The sequence below is a fragment of the Danio rerio genome, chromosome 25 (genome assembly GCF_052040795.2).
Source record: "Danio rerio strain M-AB ecotype USA chromosome 25, GRCz13ab, whole genome shotgun sequence".
NCBI classification, from domain to species: Eukaryota; Metazoa; Chordata; class Actinopteri; order Cypriniformes; family Danionidae; genus Danio; species Danio rerio.
In genome coordinates, this window is record NC_141045.1 from 15,510,638 (window position 1) to 15,537,178 (window position 26,541).

General features: G+C 33.8%; 1 protein-coding gene across 5 annotated transcripts in view; it reads left to right on the top strand.

The window, feature by feature from the left end:
• shank2b (SH3 and multiple ankyrin repeat domains 2b) overlaps positions 1–26,541 on the top strand; it is a 237,924-nt gene that overhangs the window by 144,332 nt on the left and 67,051 nt on the right. For 4 of the 5 annotated variants that reach the window (XM_087311012.1, NM_001128347.1, XM_087311013.1 and 1 more), the window contains 3 exons: positions 2,302–2,459; positions 6,255–6,368; positions 22,471–22,552. In XM_087311012.1, coding sequence (XP_087167138.1) covers positions 2,302–2,459; positions 6,255–6,368; positions 22,471–22,552 — 354 coding nt within the window. Of the gene's footprint in view, positions 1–2,301; positions 2,460–6,254; positions 6,369–14,518; positions 14,814–22,470; positions 22,553–26,541 lie in introns of those variants that run through there. The other variant, XM_087311015.1, reaches the window with a different exon arrangement.

Below are 26,541 nucleotides of genomic sequence, written 5' to 3' on the forward strand. Positions count from 1 at the left end.
TTATGGTTTCTGTGACTATTTTTACTTTTATAAGAATCCCTTTACAACATCGACATCAAAATGTAATTAAAATACAAGCAGTTAAATAAACTTAAGCATTCATTTAGCTGTTCAAGCAAGAAACAAGATAATAGACCATGCCATGTTACTGCTAGCGCTGTCAGTACCAGCAGGTCAGCGCAGAAACTCCATTCAAAATGAATGTTCATATTTTAAAGGAATGTCAGGGAAAATGGAATTTAATGCAGTGCTTCTTGTGTCTGAGACACACTTCATGTCGAATATCTATTAGGCAGTGAAGATCACTTATTTTTAAAGAAAACATCTTAAACGTGGCACTTTTGTAGTGGAAAGGCAGTTCACTGGAAGCTGTCAGGCTGGCTGGCTAAATTAAAAGTGTGCAAACTCTACAAAAGTGTGTAAAACCCCTATGTTTTATGTTCAATCTACTCAAAATTGTAAAAACTTTATTTTATAATAATATACAATTTGTGGAAGAAAAAAAAAAAAAAAAAAAAATATATATATATATATATATATATATATATATATATATATATATATATATATATATATATATATATATATATATATATTTATTTATTTATATATAGGCGGTTCATTCCGCTGTGGCGAATGTAGCTGACAGGAAAATGAATGAATGAAATGAATGAATAAATATATATATATGGATTAGTTTGTCGGATGGTGATCATTACCACAGTTTTTGAAAATATTTCTTACATTTTTATCTTAGTGCTTACTATACTATTTTATGTTTACAAAAATTGGTATTTACAAATGTGCATTAAGCTATTACAGTTTGATAAATAATGTAATGATATTAAACATTTAAATAAACACCTTTAAACAAAAAAATATAAAAAAATACCTAGTCATTCATCATTTAAACTACAAACTGTTAGGAATCTGTTAAACTTTGTTTCAAATTAAAAACTGTAGCCCATAACAAACTTGCCAGTAAATAACAAACTTGCCAGCTCATTTCCTCCGTCACAATTTATCTTTCAAACCACCCGAAATAACAAATTAATCATCAGTTAATAACAATTTTTTATATTAAACAGTTGTATATAACTATACACTAAAAAAACTATTGATACTAGCAGTCAAATATGGAAGGACTTGGATTGGAAGATGAAGATGAGGTTTTCCAGAGTTCCATTAGTGGCCGCCAAATTCAATAATTTTATACAATTATCACAATTCTGGAGAGATTGTGGAGAAGTGGGGTACTGTGTCCACATGTTTTGGGAATGTCCCAAAATTCAGGTGTATTGGCAGGAGGTTAACAGGGAGATTATAAAGGTTTTAGGATATGACATACCAATGCACCCAGTAATTTGTCTCGTTGATGGCTTCCCCCCTGGTTAGTTCAGTAAGTCTTACCTATTTGCACTTCATATATTATTAATAACAGCTAGGAAAATAATTTCAGTGAACTGGATGAAGACTCGCCAACCTACTTTAACAGAATGTACACAGAGGTTGAAACAGATATTTATATTTGAGAAAATGACTGCAGATTTGCAGCTGAAATCAGACTTTTTTCAACAGACCTGGGCATCAATCGAAACATATTTACTTAATCTTTGAAATGCTTTCAGGGGCTTTGTCTTTGTCATAGTTATTGCCTTTATATTGTATATTTATATTTATATTTATTTTTTTATTTGTTTAACCCCCCCCCCCCTTATTTTTTATTTTTTATTTTATTTTTAAAAATGTTTTTATTTATTTTATTTATTTATTTATTTATTTTTCTTTAAGCTGTCATTATTATTTATCTAATATTATAATTTATATCTATTATTATTTATTTCTAATTGTTTCTTTTTTGGTGATTGTAAACATTCTAAGTAAATGTTATTTGTATACTATGTTTAAAAAAAATTATAAAAATACAGTAAAAAAAAACAATTGATACTGTAAATAATTGATATGGGCTGAATTTAAGCTAATTAAATTGAGTAATGTTCAACTTAATTTGTTTGTTTGAATCCAGCCTGAATATGTTGTTTGCAACCAGTTAACTTAAAAAAATGTAGTAAATCCAATGAATCATTTATTTCAGAGTAGCTAATGAAGTAAAAATGCATTGAACCGATATTAAAATGTTTATGTTTTGGTGCAAATGAAGCAAAACATTTGTATATATATATATATATATATATATATATATATATATATATATATATATATATATATATATATGATATAATATAATAATAATAATGATCACTATATTACCCAGACCATCTTTCTTGTTGTTCCCACCAGTCCGCGTGCCAACAGAGATGCCTTTTCCGGCATAGAGACCCCCGGGTCCAAACGGAAGCTGTACAGCGCTGTGCCAGGAAGACACTACGTGGTGGTCAAATCATACCAACCGCAGGCCGAGGGAGAAATCGTTCTTTACAAGAACGACAGGGTCAAAGGTAAACCTCTGTCTTATACAACAAAAAAGAAAATCACACATTCATTTCACTCCCAGATGAAAGCATATGTTTGCTGACTGTAAATATGAAGAGCGGGTTTGTGTGCATCAAATGAAGAGAAAAGCTGGTTTGTAGCAGGCAGTGCAGTTTCTCTGCCATATGGAGAGCAAGAATTCACAGATTCTGCCCTCCGGCAACAGGCGATGGCTGACCGCAATGAGCTACTCTTCAACAACATCACCATAGAGCATTTAGTTACACAAAAAGTAATTAAAAGTTACACAAAGTCACCATAGAGTAGGTCTGATCTCCTACATTAGAATATGTAAATCAGAAGAAAAGTGGTCAAAATGAAAAAGACCTATCAGAATGATGCCAAATGCTGTTGTTAATGCTGCCATTTGATAATAATTTAACGTTATAATTTAATCACTTAATGGTTAACGGACGGTCTAAAATGGAATAAAACAAATTAGAACTGGACAATTTATCGCAAAATTATAGTTAGCAGGATGATAGTATATGCATTGGGGGTCATCTAAATTCAATCAGATGGGGCCTCACAATCTTTATTCCCACCTCCTCAGTAGTTACTGTTCTGCTATTGGCTGGAGTGGCCCAAAAGTGAACCCAGAGCTGAAGATAAATACTGACAGCAGGAGTCAAGACCAGAGAGGAAACTGACAAGTTTTGAGAATGAATTCAGTCATTTATAGTGTTTAAAGACTGTGCACTCTTTTTTTGACGATCTATGAGCAAAGTCCAAAGCGCAGGGCGCAAAAGCATAAAGGGCGTGTCTGAATCCACTTTTGCTATTTCAAGGATGGAAAAATCTGATTTGCGCCTTGGCGCATGGTCTAACAGGGTTGTGCTTATTCTCTTAATGAGTAATAGGTGTGCTTTGAGAATAAACCAATCAGAGTCTCATCTCCCATTCTCTTTAAGAGTGAGTGGCGTTGTGTCATAGCGCATTTGCTATTTACACGGCTGACTTTGTAAGTGGAAAAACTGAACACTACAGGCGAGAATAAGAAATGAGCCTTTCACTTTCACTCTCATGGATAGCAACATGTTGTATGCACAGACATCCATTAGCCTACATAATTTCGTTTATTAAGCGCAAAGATTTGTTTTAAAACTATTTCTGAATTCAGTTCTAATTTGGATTTTTATCCAAATACACATGCTGTGCCACATATGGTACAAAATCTGACAGGTGGGCAAATCTAAGCTTGTTTTTAATAATGCAAATATAAACATACATATAATAAGTACTACTAATAATAATATAACATTATACAAAAGCAAATTGTCATGAATAAGCTAAAAAAGCCAGCCGAGATGAAGAAGGAATGGAGGCGGTGGTTTTTATATTTATGTAGGCTAGAAAATAATAATTTTTGTAACATTTTAATTCTTTTTCATTTGTAAAGATATCTGCAAATTGCTGTACATCCTGTGTGTATTAAGCAATGTGTAAGTGAGGCGTACAACTAACACGCTCTGCGCTGGACCATAGACCAGCTTTGATCTGGTCTATTGAACAGTCTATTATAGTTCCTCAAAATAGCAACGCACCACCAATGCGCCTCAACAAGCCTCCTTTTTTAGATCAGAATGCCTATGGGCGCACATATGAGCACACATGCATTTGCTATTTAAACAGTGTGCTACAAACATCAAAACTAGCAAACAACAATTGTGTGGCACCTTGTGCCACATTGCACTGGGTGTATGATAGGGCCCTAAAAGTTTCCACCTTCACACTGCTTTTTAGTCTTTATTAGAATTAATTTGATCTGAGAATATGGGTTGCAGCTGGAAGTTTATCTGGTGCATAAAACATATGAAGCATAAGTTGGCGGTTCATTCTGCTGTGGCGACCCCTGATTAATAAAGGGACTAAACCAAAAAGAAAATGAATAAATGAATGAAATAAATTACTTAAAAACATAGCTACTAAAAAAGCATTTTTGTAGGGAAATGTAATTTATCATAAGATATATCGTTTAATTTATTGAATTTATCGTAAGATATTGTTATCACAATAATATAGCAATAATATTCCAAATCCTATATTTTTTTCTGTATCGTGTAGCAGTAAAACAAATAAATAAAATAAAATGAAACAAGATTTTCTTGCGTTTGCACTGTTATGTCTGACTATGTGTGTCTTTATCAGCTCCCTTGTTCAGTGGTCAGGATGCTGATTAGCGCGTCAGCCATTTTAAGTCAATCGCAAAAATCCCTGAAACATTAGCTTACTAAAAAGTCCCACAATACAACATGAAAATCGGGGCGCATCGAAGCTCAATATGTTAATCAGACGTTCGGAAGCACGCTTGGAAAAATGAATGACATGAACCAAATCATCCAACATAACAACAAACATGAGGCATTTTTTTCTAAAAGATAACTGGTATTTGATAATAGGCAAGGCAAGTTTATTTATATAGCACATTTCATACACAGTGGCAATTCAAAGTGCTTTACATAAACAAGAATAAACCAGACAAGTTTAGGAACATAAATTGCAGACAATAAAAATGATTAAAAACAGATAAAAACAAATTGAAATGAGTTAAAATAGGTTATAAAAGAATGAAAAAGAAAACGAAAAACATAATAGTGCAATCTGTCGGACGTAGCACAGTGCTCATACAGTAAAGGCACAGCTAAACAGATGTGTTTTCAGTCTCGATTTGAATGTGCCTAATGTTGGAGCACATCTGATCATTTCTGGAAGCTGATTCCAGCAGTGAGGAGCATAGTGGCTGAAAGCTGATTCACCCTGCTTTGACTGAACTCTTTCAATCTCTAGTTTATATGATCCTAAAGATCTGAGTGATCTGTTGGGTTTGTATTCAGTGAGCATATCTGTAATGTATTGAGGTCCTTGGCCATTTAGTGATAATAATTATACTCAACCATTTGTGTACGAACATAGCTAGACAGGATAAGAACATTCTATCCTGCAAATATTTATTGCTGATAGGAATGTTGATGTTATTTTAACATAGATGTTGATCCAGGAACATGTCCTAACTAGCCGAATGAGAAGAGAAACATTATATTTGTCATTAAATTGTGGAAGGACTGAACCCAAAATGTGTGCAGAAGTCAGTAAAGGTGGATGTTTTCTGCAGCAGGAGTTGGGCCTCTTGTAAAATTTCTTGGCAGAGTGCATGCAAATATTTATCAGAAGCTTCCTAAGCCACGTGTGGTTCCTTCTGTGCGTTCAGCGCTCAATCATCCAGGATTTTTATGTAGAACAATGAGTCTCATCTCACAGCAAAAAAGGTCAAGCAATTTCTTGAAACTGAAAATATCGAAGAGGCCAGTTCAGAGCCCTGATGTAAACCTGATTGAAAATCTCTGGAACATCCTTGGCGACAGAATTATGGCTTAAAGGCTCAGTATATTTCAGTGACCTGGGAAAGAGACTAAAGAAAAGCATATCAAAATCACAGCAGAGCAGTCTTTCAAGGAAGGGGCTCATCAGAAATTGTAGTTCCTATTTAGCATCATTTTGATCACTGTGTTTTCCACAAAAATAAAATGGTTTTCATTGAAATGCTTTAGTTATTTTGTAAATTACTGTTTACTAGAATGTTATAGCTACAACTAAAATTCTAAATGATGACTATTACATTATTTCCGATATAATCAAGTGTTTATACATGGTTCTTTCATTTTGATCTCCACTGTCATATGTAGAACAGCACATGGCGTCTGTAAATAGTGCAAATAGTATTTGATATGTTTCTGCTGACTCTCTCCCTGTGTGTACTGTAGTTCTCAGTATTGGAGAAGGAGGATTCTGGGAAGGCAGTGCCCGAGGGAATGTAGGCTGGTTCCCTGCGGAATGTGTGGAAGAGATCCCGAGCAAACCCAACGAGGACAGGCCCTGTGAGTGTGTACACACATACACACAAACGCACATTCACACACACACAAACACACATGCGTTCTCATTCACTGACATGACCACTTAAAGAGACAGTGTACCCCATACTGACAATTTTCATCGATCACTATTTATATTGTATTTATACCACTTATTTACTTTTAATATACCACTATTATAGTATAATCCTCCCTGTTTCTTTTAAAAAGTACTATTTCCTTTTAAAAATATTTTTAAATAGATTTAATTGTTATCAAAACTTTAGTGTTCTTATTACCTTCAGTTGAAAAGGCAAAGCACATAGACATGGTGAGCACAGTGCTCATTCAGTAAAGGCATAGCTAAACAGATGTGTTTACAGTCTTGATTTGAATGTGCCTAGTGTTGGAGCACATCTGATCGTTTCTGGAAGCTGATTCCAGCAGAGGGGGGCACAGTAGCTAAAGGTGAATTCACACTGCTTTAACTGAACTCTTGGAATTTCTTATTTACTTGATTCTAAAGATCTGAGTGATCTGTTGGGTTTGTATTCAGTGAACATATTTGTAATGAATTGAAGTCCTGGGCCATTTAGTGATTTATAGACAAGTAATAATACCAATCTATTCTGAATGGTAGCCAGTGTAAAGACCTGAGGACAGGTGTGATGTGCTCTGATTTTCTGGTTCTGGTCAGAATCCTGGCAGCAGCGTTCTGGATGAGCTGTAACTGTCTGATTGTCTTTTTGGGAAGGCCAGTGAGGAGTCTATTACAGTAATCCGCCCTGCTGGTGATAAAAGCATGAAAAAGTTTCTTCACTGGAAACAAAGCATCTAATTCTCGCAATGTTTTTGAGATGATAGTATGCTAATACTTACTGCTTTGACATGACTATTGAAATTCAGATCTAATCTCAAAATCACACCAAGATTCTTGAACTTATTTTTTGTTGTTTGACCCTTAGAGCCAAGGTAAAAGGCCACAGTTTTTTGTCTGTTTGTCTGTTTTATTTGTCATTATATTAATATTAAAAAAAGAACGGAACTACAAAATTTTTATCACATTTTTCTGCCTTTGCATATTATTTTTTTTGTTTGGTATTTTTGCATAATGTTAATTTATTTTATTTATTAACTTTAGTAAAGCTAATTGCAAAGACAACATTTCGAATGTTTTTTTAATTTTTGACATAATTTTTGTCAATATAATAATATAATAAAAATCAATTAGCTTTTACAAGTTTTTTTTTTTTTAAATATTAATTTAAAGAACTCGGCATAAATAAACAAATTATACACAAATAATCAGTTATTAATTCAAAATAATGCTCTTTTCTGAAACTCTTATAGCTTCAGCAGTATATTTTGTGTAGCAAATAGACTACGTCATCATTTTTTTAAACCCAGACATTGCACGAAATTGAGCAGCATGAACATTCTACTAAACATCTTTTTAAGAACAAAAATAATACGAACCTTCAGAATGACAAACTCAACCTGCATTTTAGATCACACAACCGTTTGTTCCTTCACGTGACAAACCGATGGCGAAAAAAACACAATTCTACTTCCTCTTCCTTCACTCTTTTCCATTCTTCTCCAGTGCTCTGGTAACCCGCAGAATATGTGAGGAGCCTCGCGGCGATAGCAGCCTGTTAATTCAGTTAGTGTTCATTTGCAACTAGGCCACAAAGCAAAGCACACACGTCCACCTCTCACATCAAATGCTCACGTTCATCCATCAGAAAAAAACAAACGCAGTAGAATCCAAATTGGACGCAGAAACGCTAATATCGGCAAACATGACGTTCAACTCCCATCCAAACGTGAGATAAATTTAGCTGATATTTCTAGTTGCGAATACAGTCATTGGCTGTTGGTGTGTGCACTCAACGTTCGCTGTGCAAATTGGCAGAAGGGGCCAGGGGCAACATTCTGTTGAGAGTTGTTATTTTGGGCCAAATGAATGCCTTCCACATCAATGCAGCCTACTGTGTGTTTTTTAGCGGCGTGTGTGTGTGTTGTACGCGTCATAGAAATGTTTTCTTCATGCAAATCCAAACATTGGTGTGACATAATTATGCATAACATAATCGTCCTGAATCCTGTTGTTAATCTACAGTCTAAAATCTCCGTCCAGATTGTTGGCTTTGACCATTTACAGTAAGACTATTGGCAGCTCTGTGAAAACAAATGGAGCATGTGGTGTGCAGAATGGAGGTGCAGTGAGCGACAGCTGTCATTGGCTGAGAGGATTGGCCCATGTGACTGTAGAGTTCAGCTGACTCATCTCTTAGATTGTAAGATTTATTGACATTTTCACATATAAGAGGTCATTGTGGTATATAAATATCCTGTTTGTTTCAGTACTCTTTCAGTTGTTTTGTAGCTTATTTTGAAGCCAATTCAGCTAAACAGACTGTAAATGTGCTACTTATGATTATATAATGGGGTTTCTAAACTCCGCCTCCACTGATGAAGATTAACATCTGTTTAGCCTGTTTAGCTCCACCCGCTGATTCACATATGTTGTAGTTAAATATCAAGAGTAAAATGTGAGTCTACAGAGAAAACGATGGCTTTAATCCTTCCTTGTTCACTTAATGTGCACAAATGCATATTTTATTTATTTGTTTATTTATCTATTTTATTTTATTTTCCAGACCATGATATGAGGAATTGGACTCTTCCTTGTTCACTTATCACTTTATTTATTTATTTATTTATTTTATTTTTTATTTTATTTTGCAAACCGTAACATTAAGAATTAGATTTTTCCATGTTCACCTAATATGCACAAATGCATATTGTATGTATATATGTATATATATATATATATATATATATATATATATATATATATATATATATATATATATATATATACACACACACACACACACACACACATATATATATATATATATATATATATATATATATATATATATATATATATATATATATATATATATATACATATACATATATATATATATATATATATATATATATATATATATATATATATATATATATTTATTTATTTATTTATTGTTTTTTAGACTGTAACATTAGGAATTCGATTTTTCCTTGTTCACTTAATATCCACAAATGCATATTTTATTAATTTATTTATTGATTTATTTATTTATTATTTTTTATTGTATTTTGTTCTATTTTATTTTTTTGTATTTTATTTTATTTTCCAGACTGTAACATTTAAGAATATTTGCACAAATACATAATTTATTTTATTTTATTTTGCTCATCTTAGGTCATACAGAAAATAACACCGTAAATATAATATAAATAATGTTGATACATATACTGTACATAACATGCCATAGAAATCACGCACTGATACAATTTACCAAACAAGAAATTATCAGTAAAACATAACTATACACTAAATAATGATCAAAAATAAGGCAAAATATCACATACAGTTGAAGTCAGAATTATTAGCCCCCTAAATCATTAGCCATTGAATGAACCATTAGCCATGATGACAGTAAATAATATTTGACTAGACTTTCTCTAGAAGAAAAAAATATTATTAGACATACTGTGAAAATTTTCTTGCTCTGTTAAACATCATTTGGGAAATATTTAAAAAAAATAATAATATTAATTAAAGTGGGGCTAACAATTCTGACTTCAACTGTAACTTAAACCTCAGAGAGGTCAGTGGATTGCCCTTGACAAGTAGCAAAATGTAGCCAAAAATGTTTTTATGGAGCTAGTCTTAAAAATCTTGAGTCTCTCCATCTGAATAACAGATATATCAGAAATCCAGTTCTGGAATGGGGGGAGTAAAGGTAATTTCTAGTAATTAGGCAATAGCTTTTAGCCACCACCATGCCTTCCATTAAGGACTCTTGCATTGTTTGAGAAAGAGAAGATGTTTTTTGTGAGTAGCCAAAGATGGCGAGTTCGTCATCTGGTAGAAAAGGTGTATTATAAGCCTTGAATTTGATAGTGCTTTTAATATATATATTTATATATTTTATTTTTATTTTTTTATTTATTTTTTTAAATATTAAGGAAATGCAATGAATCAGCTGAAAATGGTGAGGAAATTAAACCATAATCAAAGAGAAATGCAATGAAGCAAAGTAAAATTGCATTTGCCTTTGATAATGGTTTACTTTCCCCACCATTTTCTGCAAATTAATTCCATTTCCTTCATTTTTGAATCAAAGATAAGATGCGTTCCAGCTACCATGAGTGTATTGCAAATGTTTTGCCACCCCAAATACAATATTTGCAGGTAAAATAGTGCTTTTTGAAAACATTCTCCTTTCTTATTATGGTCAATAACCGCAATGTCGCAACACTATTTGTTCAATTCTCACACATTTTTGCAGTAATCGGGAGTGAAAATTCTGGCTATGTTTGGTAGTGTCACTTGAGGCGTTTTTGAAGCTCATCCATGTTTGGCAGTGTTGAGAAAGGAGCAGGACGTTGCTGCGAAGAGGTGAGAAATGCTCTGTTGTGATGGAGCCGCTGGCAGCCTTGAAATCCATGGCTACTACAATACATCTACTGTACGAGTGAAGCGCTTGTGAACAGTTACAAGGACAGCTCATATCTTTCTTTGAATTATGAACTAGCCATTCGGTTCCCATGGCGATGCCCTCAGCATTATTTGAATCATCTTTTGAAGAATGTTGACCTTATTTTTATGTAAAATATCCAACAGCGAGCATAATGACATCACATATTCATCTATATTCTTATAGTAAAGTTCACTTTTCAGAGTCCAGAGTCCACTCGATCAGTAGTGCTGGCTCTGGAAGTACTTTTCACATTCATTTTTCCCATAGGAATTTTAATGCATGAACCAGATCAACCAGCTGTAAGCATAATAACAGTACAAATGATTATATATACATATATATAAATATATATTAATTTATTAGCCCTACTGTGAAATGTTTATTCTTTTTTAAATATTTCCTAATTTATGTTTAACAGAGCAAGACAATTTTCAAAGGACTTCCTATCAAATATTTTTCTTAATTTCTTTCTTCTCTATTTCTATTAGTTTGACTAAAGTGAAAGCAGTTTCAAACTAAAGTTTAATGTAATTATCATTAGCCTCCATTAAGAAGCCCATTGTTTTATTTTCGACTGCTGTTGTCCAATGATCTAATTTGACTTGTTAACCTAATTAACATAGTTAAGCCTTTTAATTGCACTTTATGGTGAATGCTAGTATCTTGCATAATAACAGGTAAAGTATTATGTGCATCTGTCATTAGGGCACAGAATTATTTATTATTGTTAAAAATTTCCTTTATACTTTAAAATGGTTTAAAAAAAAATTCTCTCTTATAAACAGCGCTTAGTAAATATTTGAATATGATTTAAGATTCACAGGAGGCCAGACAAATACTACTACTAATATTAATAATATGTATTGCCTTAATAATATATATATATATATATATATATATATATATATATATATATATATATATATATATATATATATATATATATATATATATATATATATATATATATATATATATATATATATATATTATTATTAAGGCAATATATAATGAAATGCTTGACTTGGAATCAATCGATTTACTAGTTAAAGGTTAGAGTAACATGCAATTTTTTTATTCTATAAACATCCGATAATATTTCTAACCAAATTTCAAACAAACAAAAAAAAACAACAAACAAACAAACAAAAAACAGATTCTTATTTATTTATTTATTTATTTGCAATGTGGAAAATTATGCTGAAGCCATTAATCATTTATTTATTTATTTATTTATTTATTTATTTATTTATTTTATTTTTTATTTATTTAAGGATTTAAAATTGTTAAATAGTAAATGGCAATCCTGATGGCTTCCTGAATTACACTGAACACATTTATTGCAGTGAGAGGTGCCTTTTTAAACAAGACATTTATTGGAAGTGAGCATTTTTCATGCTGTTTATGTCACTTTGATGCCTCATGGTCTAACCCCCTGCTGTGCAACACATTTTTGTCGGAGTGCTCTAAATGCCTGCGGTTGAAAGTAATCAACTGTTTGTGTGAAAAAGCACCTGACGTCACACGCGCCAACGTCATGGCAATTTATACAGTGGTTGCCTAGCAACATAAAAAGCGCAGTGCACTGTTCTTTTCTAAACTCAACAAAAAGGCATTGCAGTGCACCTCGGGATTTCAGAACTGAAAAGCACATTCGTGTGATCAGCCCCTTAGTATGAATTTTTGTGTCTGTTTAGAGGTTTCGAGGTTTTTTTTGTGTGCAAATTTCACAGGAGGCCAGACAAATATTACTACTGCTATACCATATATATACTAAATATATAAATATATATATATATATATATATATATATATATATATATATATATATATATATATATATTAGTATAGCAGTAGTAGTAGTAGTATACATATGTGTGTGTGTGTGTGTGTGTGTGTGTGTGTGTGTGTGTGTGTGTGTGTGTGTGTGTGTGTGTGTGTGTGTGTGTGTACAGTATATATACAGTTGAAGTCAGAATTATTAGCTCCCTTGTTTATTTTTTTTCTCCGATTTCTGTTTAACGGAGAGCAGATTTTTTCAACACATTTCTAAACATAATAGTTTTATTAACTTATCTCTAATAACGGATTTATTTTATCTTTGCCATAATGAAAGTAAGTAATATTTTACTAGATATTTTTCAAGACACTTCTATACAGCTTAAAGTGACATTTAAAGACTTAACTAGGTTAATTAGGTTAACTAGGCACGTTAGGGTAATTAGGCAAGTTATTGTATAATGATGGTTTGTTCTGTAGACTATCGAAAAAAAAAAGTGCTTAAAGGGGCTAATAATTTTGACCTTAAAATGGCGTTTTCTCCAGAAGAAAAAAACTATCAAACATACTTTGTAAATTTTATTGCCCTGTTAAACATAAGTTGGAAAATATAAAAAAAAATTCAAAAGGGGGCTAATAATTCTGACTTCAACTGTATATATATATATATATATATATATATATATATATATATATATATATATATATATATATATATGTATGTATGTATATATATATATATATATATATATATATATATATATATATAGAGAGAGAGAGAGAGAGAGAGAGAGAGAGAGAGAGAGAGAGAGAGAGAGAGAGAAATAGCTGATGGCTAGAGGAAAAATAAAATAGTAAAATAATAAATGGCAATAGTAAAACTGAACATATTTTTTTTGCATTGAGAGGTGCCTTTTTAAAATAATTTCTATTGAAAGTGAGCATTTTGCTTGCTGTTTATTCACCCCGGATGCCTCGCTGTCTAACGCCCTGCTGCGTCACGCATTTTTGACAAGCTCTGAGCGCCTGCAGGTGAAAAAAGTCAACTCTTGGTAAAAAAAGAGCCCGATGTCACACGCTCCAGCACCAAGACCATTCATTCAGTGGTTGCCTAGCAACATAAAACACGCAGTGCACTGCTGTTTTTTTATAAATTGAACAAAAAGGCATTGCGGTGCACCTCGGGATTTCAGAACTGAAAAGCACATTCAGTGTGATCAGTCCCTTAGTGTGACTTTTTGTGTCTGTTTAGAGGTCTCGAAAAGCTTTTAATTAAATTATAATAAAACACTTTTTTAAAACTATCAAATTCAGTTCCATCAAATACTAACTGCAAAAACACAAGTTTAACTGATTCAAGAACATCTACTGAGAAATTATGTACCATTTCAGTTGCAAACTATTTTGTATTTATTGGCATGGTCAATCTCTCTTACTATTTTGCTATTTGCTATTGTAGGTAGTCTTTAGTATGAAACGATGTTTCTTAACTGTAATCACTTCCTGTCCTGGACATGCAAGCATATAAAGCTAGTGCATTTAATGTCTGTGCTTAAAGCTTGCCCTGCACCGGCTGCTGGATAGCAAGTTGACGATGTAGTGCAGTGTTCAAAATAGGATACAGTTAAATCCAGCATCGGCTGGTTAGCAACAGCACAAGTATGCCAGTGAAGTCTCTTGAACCTTTCCGAGCAACACTCATGCACATTCCTGATTGATATATTTCCATGGAAACATGCTCTACACTGTACAAACCCTGTTGCTAAGGAGTGGGCCTTGGTAAGATTTTTTTCCTCTTTTTGTGGCATCTTTTTTTTTTCCTCTCTCACACACACTCTCTCTCGCTCTCACGGACTGAGAACAGAGCTTACATACCATCTTTTCCAATGCCACGGTTCTCTTCTCCATGTGTGTGGTGCTGACGGTCAGCTCTCACCTGAGCGCTCGAGGAGACGCAAGAGTTTTTGGAGATGGGAAGTTAGGCGGCAGGGCCCGAGGGATCAAAAAAAAGTGGCAATCCCCCCTCAGGCGAGGAGAATTGAGTGTTTCTCAGGATTGACTCAGGGGTTAACCTAAAGGGGACCAATGGACGAGACTATTAGAGCCAGGAAGAAGGTTCATTTCGGAGGTATGTTGATCTGAGGATTTGGAGAATTTCCAATTTTGTGCATATAATAATAATATTGGCATGTTTTGCTTTGGAAATGTGGACAATTGTGTGAAAATTGGAAACTGCAGTTGCGAGTTTTCATGCTTTTGTGAGGTTGGGAGTATTTGCATGCATGCTTCAAGTCCTAAAATAGCTCTCTTTATTTGGTTATACATTCAATTCAGGCCTTGAACAGCTTATGTTGCTTGCAGATTGTCACAAAATGACTCTCCTAATCAAGTAAAAGAGCTGTTTCCTCAAACTATGAGTGCGTTCAAGTTCTGCTCAAACTTCTGTGACTTGCAGGATGTTATACGTATTGCTTTTTTTCCTGCTGAGCGCTCTGACGGTGCGTTCAAAGTTTTTTGCGTCCCATTTACTCTCTTGAATTTTATCACAACTACTTTACCCCTGGTGATTTGAAATCCGGTGTTGTAACAACTGTCATCACTTCTCGCCCTCATGTCAAATAGACTTTTTTTTCCCTCCTCGCACTGTCCACAGAGGAACAACGCTTGTCTCAAGTACGTGTGGCTCCGAATGCTTTTTATTGGAAAGACAACGCAGCTGCTACATAAAACTGACAGGGTGTTCAATTAAGATGCAAGAAGGAGAAAGAGATGGCACTTAACACGGTGGCTATTTTATTCGTCCAATTAATTACAACCTCCATATCTCTTGATATTAAATGCGTCTGCTCGGTTTTGTGCATGCAAAAGCAGGTATTGCTGGATAATGCACAACCTGACAGAACACATCTATAAATGGTAATGTCAAGGCTTAGAGTGTGATGATTCATTTGCACACTCAAATGATTCAGTTTGATGGGATCCTCATCTATTTGTGTTTGTCTAAAAGTTGTTGAGTGCACAAACACTTGCTTATGTAGCTTTTCTCTTCTGAAGTAATCCTCATTTTATCGGTTATATGTACACAGTGTCTTGATTAACTCAAAATATTCATTAATCCGCCTTTTTACATATTGGAAAGCACTGACAGATGGGGAGGACATCTTACATTAGCAGTCACAGGACAGAGCGGATGTCTCTGCAGAATTGCGCTGAATCTAAACCTCCTTTTGTTTGAACATCAAACCGTTTCAGCTCAACAAAGAATTGAGCGTCTGTAACTTTAACAGCTAACCAGTGAGTAGGTTGGAAGGGGAAAGTGTTGAATCCCACGCAGCCTCCTGACTACTGATATCATCGTGTATCAACAGAACTGCAGAGGACAATACAAATGGTGCAGTTTTCAGAAGCTGCAGCCTGCAGAACTAACTCATTAATGGATAAATATTAACAGCAGTTGTGCTACTTTTAAAGTCTGTCTTTATTAGTGCACTTTTGTTGGTTGCTTTAGGCCTTGTTTCCACCTGGTTGTATGCTCGCACATGGTCATTGCTATTTATACCTGGTATTAACATTTGTTCAAATGCGCCTCATGAGCACAATATTTTGTGCCATTCCATGAGACTTTTACAGGAGCACTCAGAGTGATGCATGAGTACTATTGAATGAACCAAAAATATTACGTGGCTTATGAGCAGGAAAGCAAGAGAAAATAAAGGCTGCTAGTTTGATTGTAATCATATGAATTATACACTACCTGACAAAAGTCTTGTCGTCAATCCCAGTTGTAAGAACAACAAATAATAACTTGACTAGTTGATGATTTGGAAAAGTGCCACAAAGTAGATTTGTCCGATGAATCATCTGTTGAACTAAATCCCAATCATCACAAATACTGCAAAAGACCTATTGGAACGTGCATGGATCCAAGATTCACATAGAAATCAGTCAAGTTTGGTGAAGGAAAAGTCATGGTTTGGGGTTACATTCAGTTTGCGAGAGATCTGCAGAGTGGATGGCAACATTAACAGCCTGAGATATCAAGGCATTTGTGCTGCCCCATACATTACAAACCACAGGAGAGGGCAAGTTCCTGAAAACAAAGATGGTACTCCAGGATTGGCCAGACCAGTCACCAGATATGAACATTATTGAGCATGTCTGGGTTAGAATGTAGGAGAAAGTATTGAAGATGGATCCAAAGATTCATTAAAACTTGAATAGGTGACAAGAGCTTTGTCAGATAGTGTACAATGCAGTAAAGTTTAAGTACCTTGTTTGATTGTGCTTTCTGACAACATATCCCATACTCTGTCACCGTGTTGCCTGTTCAAACACATTTAACCACATCAGCGTTTACACTACAAAAGGAACCCAATCAAATGCATTTATGATTACCTCTGAAAGTGGCCAAAAGTGGAGGACTTAAACCTTTTAGACTCTGTTTACACCTGTATTTAGCATCATTCAATAATCGTATTATCACACAACTTCAACATATCTTTATTAATAATAATCTGGCACCATTTCCCCATATAGCCCAGACATACAGCATTGGGAGTAATTGCTTTTTGGAATATTTACAAATCAAATCATCAATTAAGTCAAAATTACCTAACCAATCAATCAATCTAGACCTTCCACCTCAAATCTCAGAGTTTATTAATATATCGCCCTCCAAAAAATTGCTCTCCCAAATATACAAAATGATATCAAAATCAGACAATGCATTAGTTCTACCAACCACTAAATGGCAAACAGATTTATCTATTAATCCCAATGCTGCATTCTGGACTCAAATTTGCAAAAACACATTTTCCATGACTAAAAATGCTAACTTACAACTTATAAAGTACAAAGTACTTCACAGATCACATTTAACTGGGCAGAAATTATTTAAAATGGGTTTCACGTCAGAAATATGTTCACATTGCACACAAAACACTCCAGACACATATCTTCATGCCTTATGGCATTGCACCTCAATTAAATCATTTTGGGTAAAGGTTACTGACTCACTCTCCAACTTAATGGGTTGTCACATCCCACTGTGTCCCTCCCTCTGCATATTAGGTGACATATCCACAATCAATATAAATAATACAAATGGTCAGTTTCTGCTGGTGGCTCTAACTATCGCAAAGAAAACTATCCTCATGAACTGGAAATCAAGAAATACCATTCACATCTCATACTGGAAAAACTTGTTAACAGAATACATCTCCATTGAAGATCCTCTTTGCCTGAAGCCATTCCCTAACAACACCTTCATCAGTACATAAACAAGAGGGGAGGGGAGAGAGGGGGTCAGGTAGAGATGAGGAAAAAAAAAAAAAATCTAATATTTAATCTAATTTAAAATAAATAAATCAATTGGAAAAAAAGTATAATGTAAACAAATAAAATAAAAGAATCATAATTCGGTCTTTATATACTTTTTTACTTTCCCTTTTGTTCTATTTGTTCCCCTTTCCTGTCCCTATCAATGTTATTTATTCATTTTATTATTATTATATATAATATTTGTTTTCTATTTATTATTATTATTATTATTATTATTATTATTACTATACATAAATTATTATTATTATTATTATTATTATTTATATGCCAGTGCCTCTCCTGACCAACAACAGATAAAAAAAGGGAAAGGAAAAAAAAAAAAAAAAAAAGGAAAGAAAAAAAATCTACTTACATGTACTAAATTCACAGGGTAAAGTGTAACGTAGGCATGGCAGTCTGGGCACTGCACTGGACTGATCCATGCCACACGTTACACTTTTTTTAATGCATCACAAAGCAACTGACAAACACTATATACCTCAATGCCCATCACACAACTACAACCTCCTCAATTTATTGTTACAGCCGTTGTTATTTTTATTATTATCATTATTATTAGTATTATTACCAGCATGAGTATATTATAGTTATCAAATTACAGTAATAATCTATCATACATATCTTTAATATTATTCTTCCATGTAAAAATTGTATAATTCATAATTAGCATTGATATAGTGTTTTCTTTTTTATTTATTCAGTTTTTATTATTATTATTATTATTATTCTTTTTTTTTTTTTTTTTTTTTTTTTTTTTTGGCTGATTCTTGTTGCTTTGTTTGCTGAACTTTATTTTTCTTCTCTCTTATTGTTTCTTTTTTCTTCTACTCCTCCCCTTCCTTTTCTGTTTTTATTTTTTATTTTATTTATTTATTTTTATTATAAGTATTTTATTAATTTTTGTTTATTATCATTAGTTTATTTTCTCTTTTCCTCTATCTCCCCTTCAAACTTACTACTTACTACTATTATTATTTGTTATTATTATTATTATTATTATTTATTATTATTATTACTTGTCCTCTCCCTGATTTTCCCATCCTCCCCTCTCCTCGACACCTTTGTCATAAATGGTATTACTTTTATTTTTTGAAATCATTATTATTATTATTATTACTGTTCTGACTTGTCCTGTTATCTTTCCATTATCATTATTACAAGTATTTATACCATTATCATTATTAAGGTTGCAGTTGTTGTAGTAGTAGTAGTAGTAGTAGTTGTAGTTGAAGTAGTAGACAGTGTAATAGTATCGATTGTTATTGAGTAATTGTTACGGAGATTTTTGAAGTAGTAGTTCATGTAAGTAGTAGCAGAAGTAGTAATGGTGTGGTTGTTACAGTAGTAGTAGTAGTCGTTGTTGGTGTAGTAATATCAGTAGTAGATGTTGTTGATGTAGATGTAGTAGAAGTGATTATAGTAGTAGTAGTAGTAGTAGTAGTAGTAGCAGTAGACGTTGTATTAGTTGTAGCAAACGCTATAGTAGTATCAGTAGTGGTAGTCGTTGTAGTAGTATCAGTATTAGTAGACATTGTAGTAGTAGTAGTAGTAGTCGTGGTTGTGGCTGTAGTAGAAGCAGTAGTAGTTGTAATATAAGTAACTTTTTGTAGTAGTAGTTTGTGTAGCACTTGTGATTTATTATTATTGTTGTCAGTTATTACTGTTGTCCTTTCTTTCTTTTTACTCTAATTTTTACTATCATACATTAATAAGCATTGTTGTTACTCCCTACCTCTGACTGGTTTCTTTCTATATGTTTTATCTATATCTGTGACACTTGCTTCATTTATTGACTGTTATTGTTCCTTATGTATGTACTCTGACCTGTCCACCAAGTTACCTTTACATGCATACACACACTCACACACACACACACTCACGCACATACCAGTACATGACTATATTGTTGTTGTTTTTGTTTTGTTTTTGTTTCGTTGCTTTGTATTTGTTATTTGTTGACGTTTTCTTGTATTTGTATGATTTTTGCATATTCTAATAAAAAAAAAAAAAAAAAAAAAAAAAAATAATCGTATTATAAATAGCACGTCTTTAAAACAGGTGTAAACAGGGTCTATGTTTAATGTAAAACCAATTTGAGTTAGAGCACATGTTGACTATAGAAGCATTTACACTTGGAAAATAAGCAGCCAATAGTTTAAGACCGCGTTTAATTTGTCGTCACGAATTGTCAATAATGATTCTTAAAACCAGGTTTAAACAGCCTGATCTGATGAGGAAACAAAACTATTTTACGTTTTGTCAGTTTAGTGGCTAATTCATAAGAGTTCGTAAGAATGTACAATTTTAAAAAGGTGGCGTGGCACCCAACCTCACCCCATCAACCATTATTGGGGGATGAGCAAATCATACTAAATTCTACGAATGAGATTGTACAAATTTATACGAATTAGCCACTACATCAAAAAGTTACAAATTGCAGTGAGATTGTGTCGCGCACCTCTCAATACTTGTAACTACACATTGCAATGACTCAGATCTGTTATTGGTTGGCTTGAGTGTGGGCAGGACCAAGAGTTTTGGGAGCAGATGAAGGCCTTTGGCACATTTGCTTAACTAAGTCGGTTCCCATGGGGGGAGGGGAACTTCCGATCAAAACTTATTTCCGTATTTGCTTTATGATTAAAGTTATTGTACGTTTGTTGGCTTCCGCCTTTATTTCTCAAAAGAGTGTGAGTTTATGCTTATTCACAGTAAAAGTTACTGCACACTGAATCCGAAAGTTTCGTCCGTATTTTTCCACGTTAAAATATAAATTCGACCTCATGCTGTGTGAATCGCATTGACACTGCCTCCGAAACATTCGTCCGTCAAGAATAAAATTTTAATTTCATATATATACAAATAATTCCTAAATCTACATCTATTTAAAAAAATTTTCAAAAACATTTTATATATGAATATGATCACAAATAACTTATATTTATGAGGTCCAAGGAACATTTCCAGGTTTTTATGAATAAGCTACTATATGTTAATACTGTACATTTAAGTACAGCAGTTTTCTTTTTACCTTTTTAGAACATGTCTAATTTACTTTTAGAAGCACATTTTAATTTAAACATTATTTATTTTTTACCTGTAAGCACAGAGCTGTGTTAATGTTCAAGCCATTTATTATGTTTAAAATTGCTGACAATAATAAATATTCATAATAATAGAAATTAATCTGCCTCCTTTTTTAACAGTGCAGAGCTTTAGCTGCCTAATTAGGCCTTCTACGCTACTGTATTTCAATACTGGTCATTATGGTGGTACTTGGAGAGACAATTTTTTCTAAGGTGGTACTTGGTGAAAAAAGTATGAGAACCACTGCTATAGATCATTTTGAGGGATGTAAACAAAGTAAGTCCCAATGTATTTCCTGTTTTACATATTTTTTTTTTCGATAGCTTCTGAGAATACAAAAAAAGCCACATATTGATAAATAATGTTATGATTTCTGATTTAACATTAAGTTATGATTGAATTACCTCTTACAGTTATGAAGTAGTTTGATAACAAGCAGGAAATGTTCATGGGCCAATAACATGACCACATTGAAATGGTCTATAGGAGCATCCTCAACTGAACACTTCAGAAAAGCGGAGCCACATAGACGATGAATCTCTGTGACATAAAAAAGTCTCTTCATTTGCTTTGTTGGCTCATCTCCTGGCTCCCTCCATAAAACGCAGTCAATATTTGGCCTTGCTTAGCTCTCTCAGAGGACTAGTCTAGTTTGGCTCCATTATGGGCCAAACGGTCCCTGTCTTCCAAAGGGATTTTTATTGGTTGCAATTACATGAGGAAGGTGGTATAGTTTTACATGTACTGTTTTGAAGATTTACTGGCGTGTGTTCAAGAATGTGATTGTTTTTTAAATTAATTTTGTGCGCGCGTCATGCTGGTATTGATTTTTAGTGACAAATCTGCATGCCGAGGTACCGGTTGGTGAAACTGTAAGCACATTTAGTTATTTACTTCTTTATTTTCCAGAGCACAGTCAGTATCGTGTTGGCTAAATGATTAAATATGTTTAAAAAATGGCACCTGGGACTGTATGACATATGGCACACAGTAAGACCATTTTGTGACTAGACAGAGTTTTTTATGTAATTATGTAACCAAAGCTTTATAACATTCTCACTTTATCACATCTGCTGTACCTCTCTAAAATTCCAGTGCTTATTTTTATTCCATTTGCGCATTTTATATTCAGCGTGAAAGTGATGATAATGATGCTGAAGCTGTCAAAGTTTGTGAGTTTGTACTTTAACACACCAGAGTTGCGGTTGAAACTTTGGCTTATGTGTGTGAATAATCAGTAAAAAAAGAATATTATAGCACTTTGTAATAAGCACATATTATGTAGGCCTTGCAACACTGCAATTTTACACAATCAGGGTGATGATCTGAATTAAATATCTGTAAACATGTCTTCACAGATGCCAGAGCGGACCGTTCAGAGAGAAGGAAGCTCTTTCGACACTACACTGTGGGATCTTATGACAGTTTTGATGCATCAAGGTACGATCAAACTTTTTTCTAATTTTAGTATGTGGTGTTTGTAATATAGGCTCATTCTGAAAACGTAGCCCTATATACATTCCTGGAGATCACAAATTATGTAGCCAGAGCTACGTATGGCTGCATTTTGTCTTTAAAACAAACACTACCGGGTGGTATGACGCCGAACCGTTTCACGCTAGCAGCTGACCGCTTACTTGCGTATGGGTGGCTTTCCTGCTGTTACCAGTTTGTCTGTTAGCTCGACATGTGCGTCGTCGGACTTGAGACACAGAGCGTGAGTTGACCGTGATGATGGGGTTTGGTTTATTGGTCGGTTGGTCAGTCAGTCGACAGTGGCCTCCGGTGGATTTATATGAGAAAAGCATGCATAAATGCATGCACTTGCGAGAGAAATTTGAGATCTCAAAAAGCAAACATAGCGGCCTCTGGTAGAATCGCGAAAAACAAAAACTGCAAAAAATTATACCTCCTGAGACAAATTTGGTGGTCTCTAGAAATGTATATAGGGCTACGTTTTCAGAATGAGCCTGGGTTTGAGAGTTTTTGTTCATTTTCTGTACTGTATATACAATTTTTTGATATTTTGCTTTAGCGAAAACTAATTTAATCATCAGGCCAACTTGGAATCCTCAATTCACTTCAATAAAAATGTCAGCTATTTGTTTATTAAATAATTAGAAAATATGTTCCCTATTTAAATATGTCACACAACAATAAAATTGTGTGAAAAACATGTGACTACATTTCTGTAAAAAAAAAGTACTTTTTACATACATTTCATATACAATATTTACTTACATATACAATGCATATATTTTACTGCATATTTTAGGTGAATTTAAACTAGAGACAGTACAAAAAACATAATTTGTACTTTTGGACACAAATTGCTAGATTATCTATGAATAAAGGCCCTTTTTGGCAATAATACTGCTGTATCGTAAGACCTCAAACTTACTATAATGTAATTTCAGTTGGACCTCAAACTTGTCTCAAATTAATCATAATGTATGATTTGTAAACAAATTTGTTTACATAACATAGCTAGTAGTTTTCTGGGTCGTTTACCTGGTACAGTATTGCACTAGAGCTCAGTTATGAGTTGTAGTTTGGGTCAAATGTTTTTCTTTTTTCTATTTTCCTTCACTTTCGTCAACTGGTGAAGCTTGTTCCTTTACGCTCTCACCACTGGCTTGCTTAGTTTGGGACTTGTCATCAATGGATTTGCTCTTCAGTGTTTGGACTTTCAGCACTGAAATTTAAACTACACTGAACTAAACTAAACTTAAACCCTAAACTACTAAAGCAGTTTTCAATTTATTAGAACTTCTATGCTAAGCAGCCTTGACACTAAAAGTGCTAAAAAAAGTGTAAAAGTGCTATAGAAATTAAGATGAATTGACTTAAATTTAATGTAAAAGCAAGGTAAAACAGAACAGTTGCTTGGGCAAATAGATTTTTATCTCTTGTTTGCTTTTCCTAGCGCTGTCAGTTTGTTTTAGGTTAACAGTAATGCAGAAATGTAGGCACATATTTACAATTAATCTTTTGAAACAAATTTGTTGCAAAAAAATGTGTTTCTGAACCAATCACACGTTCCATCTGGGCCTAATGATGACCTACTTTTTCTTAGATTTGATAATACGGTTTATAGATTTACTGAATTATAAAAAAAACTGGTCAGTTTAGTGACAGAATCTTAAAAATGTACTTGTTAAGAGACATCATTTGCTGGATTAATGGAAAACATTATTAATTAATTATTCATGTGATGCTTCATTCTGGATAATTAATAATTATGATTTGTCATCGTATCAAAGTGCAGCGTGATTCATCCGTTTACCTGCGCATTCCATTCACACCAACTACCAATTCCCGAAACTTTGCCGCTTCGCTGTCATTTAACACAAAGCAACACACAAACACATTGTTTTTCACAGGGGAGAAAAGGTTTGAAGAGTGTGAAAACTCTTTAAATGGCCGGTTATGTAAGCAACACTCAAGCGTGATGCAGACTCTTTGGTGGCATTTAAAAAAATAAAGCAGCCAGTTATAAATTGTGCTGTTAATTAAAAAGATTAATATATTAATACAATGTAATGTGATTTACATTTAAAGGTCTCATGAAGTGCATTTTTTATTAGATGCTTGACGTAATCTCTACCGAAATATGAAGACAGGGCAGGACAGGGCAGGGTAGCTCCTCCATTAGCGTTTTTATCACAGCTCTGCCAGTGTTAGTGGTTGCGCTCATGTGCATCAAATGAAAAGCTAATGTGAAGCATCTTGAATGGGGGGGACATGTCAGATACTACAGAGTAGGGGTGTAACGATACACTCAGCTCACAATACAATGTATATCACGATATAATGTTCACGATTCGATATGTATCACGATATTTGGAATAAAAGATGAAAATTAAACTAAAATGCAAATTTTATTTTTAAAAAATTTAATTACCAAGTAAACTATTTTGTATGTATTTCTTTTGTTTTAACTTATTAAACTGAACCTTCTTTAAGAAAGTAAATTAAACAGGCGGTCTCTGGAAAATAAAACAATTAAAAAACTTTTTATAAAATATTATTGAAATGATTCAATTCAATTGAATTTAACAGTAAGAGCTTAAGGCTTTGCTTGGTCACTTGCGTTTTTTGTGTGTGCAAAAAAAAAAAAAATCTACATTTCCAGGTAATCAGCAGTTCTATAAGATAATCCTGAACTTATGTGTATCTGTCTGAGAGGTTTTTATGGATGGCTGTCTTCATGTTGGGCATGATGAGTGACAGGGTGGTCGTCTTTTCATTACACAGGACAGTCGTGGCTCTTTTCAGCAGTTTAGGCAGGTTTACTTTTTCTTCGGCGTCGCTGATGTCGGCGCTATCAAGTGTATCATGTTGACGTGCATTTTTGTGTACCTCTGTACTCAAAAGAGTTAATGCTCGTCGTAATCATAACTCTAAAACGCGATATGATTATTTAAATAATGTGCACGCTTTCGGTTTCATTTCCACTTCTAAGTGCTGTTCATACTTCCCACACGGCTCCTGAACGATCACTCTGTTCCACAAACTGAATGTTGTTTACTACTTTATTACCTGTTAGTCACAACCTGCAGGTTCTGTTCACTGAAGCAGACGTGCGCGTGTCATAGTCTGCCCTCTGTGATAACAGCTCACGGTCAGCTCACGTCATGTGTGATTTTGTGGCCACCAATACATCATTATATGAAGACAGAATGATATTTTAGGGTGAATTGTAGCTTATAAATACAGTATGTGACTCTTTTAACACCATTAGGAGGTATCCATGTCGCTGTGCAAAGTCTGTAAATCACTGTGAAGACTTTAAAACTTAGGCTATGTTTGAACCAGTATGCGTGTCAAAAAGCGGACGAGTCTAAAGCAATGACTGTACAACCGAAATGTTGCCAGACGTCTGATTTTGAGAGGATAGGCCATCCTCTATTTCAGCTCCACTCATCTTGGTCTGCTAACATTACTGCTGCTGCAATCTGAACTCACGTGCGACAGCTGGTGGAACCTAGCTCACGTGCAAACAGCTCAACTAATAAGAGAAAACGGACGTCATATCGTAATAAAATCGTCATAACGCCACGAGGCATATTATTTTGCATCGCAATAAATCATACAACGATAAATCGTTACACCCCTACTACAGAGTATTTGATTATTCAGAAGATTTGACAAGAAAGTGAAGTATGAGGTGATGTTTAAAAAAGTGTTGATCTATTTATGCAGAAGTGAGAACTGCATTGTTTCGAATGTTTAAATCTTCTATAGGGATGCACCAATATGGGTTTTTTGGCCGATATCGATAACCGATAACTCTTATGAGGCAGATAACCGATAAACTATAGCCGATAAATATAAACATTCCAAATTGTTATATTTTCATACAGTGACATAACAAAATCAAACTGAATACAATCTAACATCAACAACACATGGCAAGCAACGCGTTG